The following is a 10,019-nucleotide window of genomic DNA, read 5'->3' on the forward strand; positions in this document are numbered from 1 at the left end:
TTACCAGTTATGTGCTTAGACCACTACACCACCACCACTCCATGGGACAGAGGGGTCGCTGCTGTCTGCCGAGAAGGGGAGGAGTGGTTCCGTCCGCCAGGGGTCTGAGGGCTCGCTGCCATCCTCCGGGGAGGAGAGAGATAAGGGGGAACCGGTGACGTCAGTCCGAGAGAGAGAGATAGACAACTTTATGCTGACTGATTAGCCGGTTCCCGCCGCCTCCTTGCCCGTCCTTTAAATGTTCAAATCTTTTAATGATAAGGCCACTCAGATGAGAAAAGAAACACCTTTAGCAGATGAATAAATTGTCCAAATATTTTTTGTTCAAATTTAAATTGAGCTTTTTAAAACTGTTGCCCGGGTACCCAAGTATCTGCTTGCATGTTTGCGGGATACTGTGAAATCTACACATGCAAATATGAATAACGCACTTACAGATACATTGAGTTTCTGTAGTGCCTGTTTCTAGATGGGTGCAGCAAAGGAAGAGAGTTATATCTGTTTCCCATCTCACTGACAACTGATCACTTACCATGCTTTCACACAAAGCACATTGTCATGGCAACAGTCCATGCCATCATCATCATCATGCACTTCAGTGCTGTGGTGCCGTTCGGTTCTTGAGAAAGAAAGATGGGGAAAAAATCATCAGATTTGTTTCATAATCAGACTTTGAGAGGGGTGGACATCTTAAACCAGCCTAAGCCAGTTTGCTGGTCTTAGTTGGTTTAAGCAGGTCTTCCACTGGTTTACCTAGTTGGGTAGCTGATCTCCCAGCCTGACAAGCTGATAAATGAATGAATCCCCTCTAAAACCTGCAAACCAGACCAGCCTTACTAGGCTGGGAGACCAGATAAGACTGCCAACCCAGGTTTTTTTTTTCCCTTATGGTTATAAAAATAAAAAAAAACTTTGCTGCTCCTTCTAACCTCTTCTGCTGTCACCGTCAAAGAATCTTTGAAGAATGCTTCACTGGGTTTTTAGATGTATGCCTCTGCTGTGCTGTAAAGGTTCTTACTGTTTTCAGTTTGTTGTGTGTCGGTTTGGGCCCATCTTGTAATATAGCCGTAATGGGCACTATAGGTATCTAAAACTTTTGCCTCAAGATAATTTGCTAAAATCTTCCGGAGCCCAAAGTGTAGATCAGAGGAAAATATTGAGTTCTCCTGAAAGCTTGTGAGCTTGGTGAGACTGCCTTTGTTTTTGCACAGTCATTGCTGTTTATTTCATTCCTGGTAACTGGAATCAAATGACCTAATAAAGCCTCTATTGGTCGTGCCATTTAATCGAGCGAGAGACCAATCCCAAAGATTTAAGGTTGAAATCCAAGAGCTGGACTCTAAAGATATGCCTCTTTACTGGACTTTTATTGCTACTAGTTTAATTGGTTGGGGGATTAAAGCCTCTCTATGAGAATTTATTTGAGTATGGAAAGAGTCAATGTGAACATCCTTTATTTATCACAGGAGCTTATATAAACGTGATTAATCTGGCAATTTATTAACAGTGTACACTTTTTTTAATATATAATAAATTCAGAGATTGAAAATGGCATTATTATAGTTTGTATTTATGAGGCATTACACACAACAATTTATTCCTGACTCTGAAAGCAACCCAGTTTATTTTATGTGATGGAAACTTCATTTTTCCACAAGATTTATGTGTTTTGTCTCAGTTAATGGAGTGTTGTGTTTGAGGGAGATTATATTTTCCCAGTGATAAATCTTTTTGGTCAATAGATGAATATAGAGGCTCAGTGTTTGTTTGTGCAGTCATCTGCTCCTAAATTAGGAGGCTAATTTCAGTGTGCTATGTACTCATCAACCGGCAGAGGGCGCACTTAGATCATTTACGCTGGCTACAAGCTAAGCGATTGAATACGACAATTAGGACAATAATGTTGCTAATTGTTTCAGCAAAAAAAAAAAAATTAAAATTCACATTTCTTGCTAATTAAACAGGAGTGTCTTAAATTAAAGAATACAAATTAGATGAACTGGCCTAAACAACATGAACTGGACTTGGCCTACTTCATTTTTAGCTCTGGTTAGCATATCACTTCACTATTAACAAAAAAGTACCATAGTATTACCATACCATTTTGGGTATAGTATAATGGTACTGCCAATGTTTTTTTTATTTTTTTGGACATGTACCATGGTAATTCCTTTGTATTCTCTGAAGTACCTTGACGTAGCTACCAAGTAACATACTAGGCTATGGTAAATTGATATGATATTCATTCAGTGCCATAGTAGATATCAAAGTACCATGATATTAGGCTACCATCTAATACCACACCATGGGACTGCCACAATACTTTTTTAGGTTCACCTAAATATGCATCATGAACTGATTAACGTGTTATTTGTGCTTAACTGTGTAAACACTGTTATATAATGTGTGTTTCAGATCTTCAGAAGCTCCTTCAAGAAGTGTACCAGAATGTTCTTAAAGTCTGTGGTACTTCAGAAAGTGAATTTATCTCTGTACCAGACAGGTGAACCTAGAAATGACCACATTTAATTTGCTTAATATCAATCATAGTTCATTCATTCATTAATAACAATGGCCTGTGTGTATGTTGTCAATCAGGTCATCTGATAAGCATGTGAGTGTGAGATGACTCCTGACTGCTATAATACGTGTTTATTGTGGGCTTCCATGTGACCATGTGTCTTATTATACAGAATCACATCTATGATGTCAGTCAAAGTCCATCCTGAGAGTGAACAAAATACAAGCGCTGATGAGAAGATAGAGTCTCAGAGAGTGAAGAGGTGTGTCTGTTGTTATAGCACCTTCTGCATATGATAAATTAGTATATATTAACTTTAATATTTCACATACAGAAATTACAGTTTTACAGAAAAGAGAGATTTCCTCTCCAAATAGAACCAAAAATTAAAGTTCTCTCATGATTTACCAACCCTCATGCCATCCCAGATGTGTATGACTTTCTTTCTTCTGCAGAACACAAATTAAGATTTTCTAGAAGAATATATCAGCACTGAAGTTCCATATAATGCAAGTCCATTTTGATCTGTTTCTCATCCACACCTTTCATATTGCTTCAGAAGATATGGATTTTACCATTGGAGTCAAATGGATTACTTTTATGCTGCCCTTCTATGTTTTATGAGCTTCAAAGTTTTGGACCCTGTTAACTTGCATTGTATGGACCAACAGAGCTGAGATATTCTACTAAAAATCTTAATTTGTGTTCAAAAGAAAAAAGAAAGTCATACACTTTCTAACCAAACTGGGTTCCTCTGGAATGACAGACAAGCAGCAAGCTTGGTCCTCATCATGTCTGAGCTAAAAGCAAGCAGAGAGTGTGTAGTCCCAATTAAACAACTCCATTGTTTTACTGTTTAATTCCTAAGTTGCCTTGCCATCTGTAAGATTGCAGTGTACCATTGTACGTATCTCACGTAGGCCTATATGAAACAATTCTGCTGTTTTTCTTCATATTTTTCCTCTTAGTTCCCCTGGACGACAAACCTCGGACACTAGCCAGCTTGTCCACGAGAAGGAAGCCATGCTGAATGAGATAAAGGCATATTTTGTGGGCAAAACAAAAGAGTTGACACTAAGTTTGTCCGATGCTCTGGACCGCACTGCTAAGTGAGTCCTGTCTTCATGTGGCACCACATGAGGAGAAATAGTGACCTTCAGTGTATGTGTAGTTAGTTGAGGAAGTTGACCTGTCCTGCGGAGTGAAATCCTATACTCCATCTAAAGCTATATTAAACAGCATTTAGCTAATTCTTATATCATAGCATTTTTTATGTCAACATATTGAACGAGAAACTGCATGGTGTATTTGAACTTTAAAAAATTCAGTTGTCACTTTTAATTAAGTTGTATAGGTAAAAGGTTATAAAGATTTTTGAAAAACTTGGGAGAAATGAGGACCAGTTACAGGATCTAGGTTATACACTTCCCCATATACATTCATATCAATTCTAACCTGAAGTCTTGATGTTGCTTAAAATATAAAATGTATGGACATTTTAGGGGCCGTTCAGATCGAACATGCACAACAAATAGGACAAACGCAGGTTTCCTCATTTTAAAAGTTTTTCTTCTAAAAAATTTTATAGTAAATTTGAAACACATATGTATAATAATATCATGACCACTTATGTGAGATGTATCAGTAACCTTTTAAAAGCTCTTTCATTCTACATGGGGCAAGGCGCCTCACGGGGCAGCCAAGTTATCATCACATGACCATCTGAATATTACTAACTTAATCTCAATTACTGCCCTGTAACTGGACACTGTCACTCATGGATTAAATGAATCCTGGTTTACTGTTCACAGTGAATCTGTAACTGTAAACTACTGTTTTTAAATGATGCAGCATCCAGGCCACTAGGTGTCAGTGTAAGCTAATGCAAGCCACTCCGACATACTTAAAAAAATTACAGTGCACCTTTAATCAGACACTGTTTAAAACATGTGATCATGGTTTAAATCATGGTGATGCAGTTGCTCACCTCAATTCGGGTGGTGGAGGACAGGTCTCAGTTGCCTCCACTTCTGAGACAGTCATTCCATGCATCTTATCTCATGGCTCTTTGTGCATGACAGCGCCGAGACTCACAGCATGAGGAGGCTCATGCTACTCTCCGCATTCCATGCACAAATTACCATGCACCCCATTGAGAGTGAGAACCACTAATCGCGATGTGGCTCTACCCTCCCTAGCAACCAGGCCAATTTGGTTGCTTAGGAGATATGGCTGGAGTAACTCAGCACACCCTCGATTCGAGCTCACGTCATTATCAAAACGCTAAAAAGGGTCAAGACACAACGCAACAAAGAAAACTGAATGCAAGCCTCTCGTTTTTTACAGTTGAAGTTCTTTTTATCCTGACAGAGTATTGAAAACGTGGCACAACAGTAAAAGGTATCTGTCTAACACATAATTACATAGAAACACAAATGGGAACACTGCACCGATGCATTATACTGATATTGGAAAATATGAAGTAATGTTGTAGTAAAGAGGTGAAAACTAGAGTCTTCACCCTTCACTTGTTTTTCTCTCTCTCTCTCTGTCTCTCTTTCTAGGAAGAGATTGGATTTTGGGGTCCAGAGAGTCCGGTCTCCTTGCAATATGGCATCCCGTGGACGAATCCATTCTGCTGTGTCCACCTTCACTTCTGTGGCCTCTATATCAACAGTGCAGCACTCAAAACACCCTGATACCACTGAGGATCCTTACAGTACTCAGTGGTGTGTGTGTGTGTGTGTGTGTGTGTGTGTGTGTGTGTGTGTGTGTGTGTGTGTGTGTGTGTGTGTGCGTGTATTTATCACTTTGTGGGGACCAAATGTCCCCATAAGGATAGTAAAACCCAAAATTTTTGACCTTGTGGGGACATTTTGTTGGTCCCCATGAGGAAAACAGCTTATAAATCATACTAAATTATGTTTTTTGAAAATGTAAAAATGCAGAAAGTTTTCTGTGAGGGTTAGGTTTAGGGGTAGGTTTAGGGGATAGAATATAAAGTTTGTACAGTATAAAAAACATTATGTCTATGGAAAGTCCCCATAAAACATGGAAACACAACGTGTGTGTGTGTGTGTGTGTGTGTGTGTGTGTGTGTGTGTGTGTGTGTGTGTGTGTGTGTGTGTGTGTGTGTGTGTGTTTTAATGTCTATGTCAGCTCCAGTGCTTTTGAAAACATTGGTGCAAAGTGATAGTTCACCCAAAAATAAAATGCTGTCATCATTTACAAACCCTCATGTTGTTCCAAACTTGAATCTTCCTGTTTGAGATGTTATGTAGAATATTAGCCTAGGCTAATATTCTACCTACTATTGTGTTCCACGGAAGAAAGAAGGTTGCGATGTGGGTTTGGTGCAACGTGAGTGGTGGTGGCGTAGTGGCTAATGCACAGGGCTGTTAATCAGAAGGTCGCTGGTTCGAACACCACGGCCATTGTCCCTGTAATAATTGCACTGTAAGTTGCTTTGGAGAAAAGCCTCTGACAAAATGCATAAATGTAAATGTAAACATGAAGGTGAGTAAATAATGACAGCATTTTCTTTTTTTGGGGGTGAACTATCTTTAATACGATGTGTGTGGGAGTGTGTGTGTTTGGTAAATGTTAAACTGAATGACCCAATAGGATGTAGTTTTTTTGCAGGTACAAGTGTATGTATGCATTCAACATTGCTGTTTATAAACAGCAATGTTGAATAAATGCTGACATAATACTAACACACTCCTTCCCGGTGCATATGTGTCTACTCAAGGCTCTCGGCGTTGCTAAGTAGCCTGGCCCCCATCAAACATTCAGACAGGAGGATAACATGTATACTGGGAAAGTTGAGTAGATTTACAGAAGGTGACACACTTCGAGTTCATCCGCACAGCTTTCTCAGGGTCCTAAACTCCCTCCAAACCTGGGAGCTTTGCTACCCGGACCTGTGTGTGGCATTAGAGGTACTAGATGGCAAACACTGATGCTTTCTTGCACATTCTACTGAAATTCTCAGTAATATTTCTTTCTTTTTTTTATTTATTTAGAGAAAAATGCTTCACTTTAATGTGATCAAGAACATAGCTGGACCTCTAGTCATTTGCCTCAGAAGTACAGTGGCCTGAAAAAGTATTTGGACACTAAGCAACACAAAAAATTTATGACTTAGAATGAATGTTGCTTCATTAGATAACAAGAGAGATGGCACATTTTTCAAGCACAAAACTTTCTGGTTGCTACACATAGGTGGAAATGAAGTGAACTACACCTATGGTTACTCAGCCAGGACACTTGTGTGAACTTGAGGCAAAATGACTTCATGTATCCAAAATAAATAAATTAATACTTGTAAATACAAATAAAAATGGCCTTAAACCAGTCGGTCAAAATCAAATGCAAAAAAGTAAAGTAAGAAAAATAAAATTAGTTCTAAGAGAAAGTCTAGCATATTTTTGCAGATGCTGCTTGGTTTGAAATGTAGTTTTCTAATGAAAATTGAAAAAAAGTGTGACATACAGTAAGTGTCCAAATGCAATACTGGGGGCCACTATATACTGGACGGTTCCACATCTAATTAAGGATCTTTGTTATTAATTTAATATCATGATTCTTAATATATCTCTATAATTTTCCCAAAAACTCCTCTTCACATACCATCATCACACCCATAAGATGAGTTCAATGGAAAATGAGTATAAATAGTGAATGACAGCTGCAGAATTATAAGCTATTTGCATGTTGTAGTCTTCCATACTGAAAGATTAACTGTAATTTAGTTGGTAAGACTCCCATTTGAATCAACAAAGCACTTTATTCAGCCTTTTATCAGTTTGATGATTTTGTCAATGATAAATAAATACATAAAATAATTTTATTAAGTGTTATTACTTAATATATTCTGCCATCTTTGGCTGTATTATAAATGTACCTATTTAATTTCTGCATCTCTACCAACTTGTCTTCCATTATCGGTGTGCTACACATGATGCCTTTTTCATGGGTCTATACAGTCACTTTCTTTCCTTAAAGTCAATAGGCCCAATCCATTCAAAAGTATAGCCACAAGACATAAACAATACGCATGCTAAGATGATTTTAGTTCAATAAAATCATAAATATTTTTGGTGTAAAGTTATATCCAATTTAACAACTTTGTTGTCATGACAATGTAAACACTAAAACACTAAAATGAACTTAAAAATGAATATTTAAACATATGTTCAGCTCAAATAATAACAGAAGAATTAACGTAAGTGGTTTATCAAATTAAAAGCTTCACAAAGCTCTGTTTGATAGTTCTAGTACAAGCATGTGCGTTTTGTCCTAGTCAAGACACCAGTAAAGTGTAGTAAGACAGTGTTTTTCTCATGTATCCCCAAGAACATCTCTGTCATCACTAAACATTACCCTCACAGAAAGTAAACAACTCATTCTGTCGTTTAAGTAGCTCACTCGATCGTTAACCATGACGTTTTCTTTGGAAGTTTTGCGAAAGTTAACAAAGTTTAGCATACACAATGTGGACAGTTTTTTTCAGTGACTTTCAATCTATTTAATCTATTTGATAATGTGTTTGTGATTAAGTTTTAGATCTTAGGTGTCCCAACTTCCAAAGCCATTCATCTTCTTTAATTGTAACTGCAGAAATGCTGCTGACCCCCTAAACCGAGTCTAGACAAGCCGCCGGTAACAGCCAGCCATTTGGGCCATAAAATGATGGATTATTTAGTGTGTAATAAGCTATTGTCAGGAACTGGGAGGATAGGCTGCAAGCGGGTTGTAATTATGAGAAGTGGTCTTTCATCTTTCTCTTTTTCTCATTTACAGATAGTGAGGCAGAATGTGGTAAAGATGCCTGAAGCAGAATACGACACATGGCTTCACAGCAGAGTCAACCAATCACAGTCCACCAAGAGTGCAACACACAACTTTTTTGCTATCATAACAAACTCACAAATTGCATAAATGTTTTTGCGAATATCTGATCCATTTATTTGCTGTATTACATAAAATCATTATTTTACAGTATTTTTTCCCCTCTAGTACGATGATGAATTATTATATTAATATAATGGTGAAATGAATGAGAATCACCTTTTATAATTACAAAATACAACAAAAAAGTTCTTTTCTGAGTACTTTTCTTCTGATGTTGGGGGAAAAAACATGACCCCTAAATATTCTTGACAGGCACACTTTTTCTTTCTCAAAAAGAGATTTTACAGTGAGGAAAATAAGTATTTGAACACCCTGCTATTTTGCAAGTTCTCCCACTTCGAAATCATGGAGGGGTCTGAAATTGTCATCGTAGGTGCATGTCCACTGTGAGAGACATAATCTAAAAAAAAAAATCCAGAAATCACAATGTATGATTTTTTAACTATTTATTTGTATGATACAGCTGCAAATAAGTATTTGAACACCTGAGAAAATCAATGTTAATATTTGGTACAGTAGCCTTTGTTTGCAATTACAGAGGTCAAACGTTTCCTGTAGTTTTTCACCAGGTTTGCACACACTGCAGGAGGGATTTTGGCCCACTCCTCCACACAGATCTTCTCTAGATCAGTCAGGTTTCTGGGCTGTCACTGAGAAACACGGAGTTTGAGCTCCCTCCAAAGATTCTCTATTGGGTTTAGGTCTGGAGTCTGGCTAGGCCACGCCAGAACCTTGATATGCTTCTTACAGAGCCACTCCTTGGTTATCCTGGCTGTGTGCTTCGGGTCATTGTCATGTTGGAAGACCCAGCCTCGACCCATCTTCAATGCTCTAACTGAGGGAAGGAGGTTGTTCCCCAAAATCTCGCAATACATGGCCCCGGTCATCCTCTCCTTAATACAGTGCAGTCAGCCCTGTCCCATGTGCAGAAAAACACCCCCAAAGCATGATGCTACCACCCCCATGCTTCACAGTAGGGATGGTGTTCTTGGGATGGTACTCATCATTCGTCTTCCTCCAAACACGGTTAGTGGAATTATGACCAAAAAGTTCTATTTTGGTCTCATCTGACCACATGACTTTCTCCCATGACTCCTCTGGATCATCCAAATGGTCATTGGCAAACTTAAGACGGGCCTTGACATGTGCTGGTTTAAGCAGGGGAGCCTTCCGTGCCATGCATGATTTCAAACCATGACGTCTTAGTGTATTACCAACAGTAACCTTGGAAACGGTGGTCCCAGCTCTTTTCAGGTCATTGACCAGCTCCTCCCGTGTAGTTCTGGGCTGATTTCTCACCTTTCTTAGGATCATTGAGACCCCACGAGGTGAGATCTTGCATGGAGCCCCAGTCCGAGGGAGATTGACAGTCATGTTTAGCTGCTTCCATTTTCTAATGATTGCTCCAACAGTGAACCTTTTTTCACCAAGCTGCTTGGCAATTTCCCCGTAGCCCTTTCCAGCCTTGTGGAGGTGTACAATTTTGTCTCTAGTGTCTTTGGACAGCTCTTTGGTCTTGGCCATGTTAGTAGTTGGATTCTTACTGATTGTATGGGGTGGACAGGTGTCTTTATGCAGCTAA

At 38.8% G+C, this 10,019-nt stretch overlaps 1 protein-coding gene across 1 annotated transcript in view; it reads left to right on the plus strand.

The window, feature by feature from the left end:
- Positions 1-8,720, plus strand: part of LOC127637148 (coiled-coil domain-containing protein 60-like) — a 39,196-nt gene extending 30,476 nt beyond the window's left edge. The window contains exons 9-14 of the mRNA XM_052118070.1: positions 2,416-2,503; positions 2,694-2,783; positions 3,490-3,630; positions 5,086-5,250; positions 6,273-6,462; positions 8,327-8,720. Of these exons, the coding sequence (XP_051974030.1) occupies positions 2,416-2,503; positions 2,694-2,783; positions 3,490-3,630; positions 5,086-5,250; positions 6,273-6,462; positions 8,327-8,464 (812 nt within the window). The 3' untranslated portion in view covers positions 8,465-8,720. The remainder of the gene's footprint in view (positions 1-2,415; positions 2,504-2,693; positions 2,784-3,489; positions 3,631-5,085; positions 5,251-6,272; positions 6,463-8,326) is intronic.
- The last annotated feature ends 1,299 nt before the right edge of the window (positions 8,721-10,019 follow it).

The sequence above is a fragment of the Xyrauchen texanus genome, chromosome 4 (assembly GCF_025860055.1).
Source record: "Xyrauchen texanus isolate HMW12.3.18 chromosome 4, RBS_HiC_50CHRs, whole genome shotgun sequence".
In the NCBI taxonomy this organism is placed as follows: domain Eukaryota; kingdom Metazoa; phylum Chordata; class Actinopteri; order Cypriniformes; family Catostomidae; genus Xyrauchen; species Xyrauchen texanus.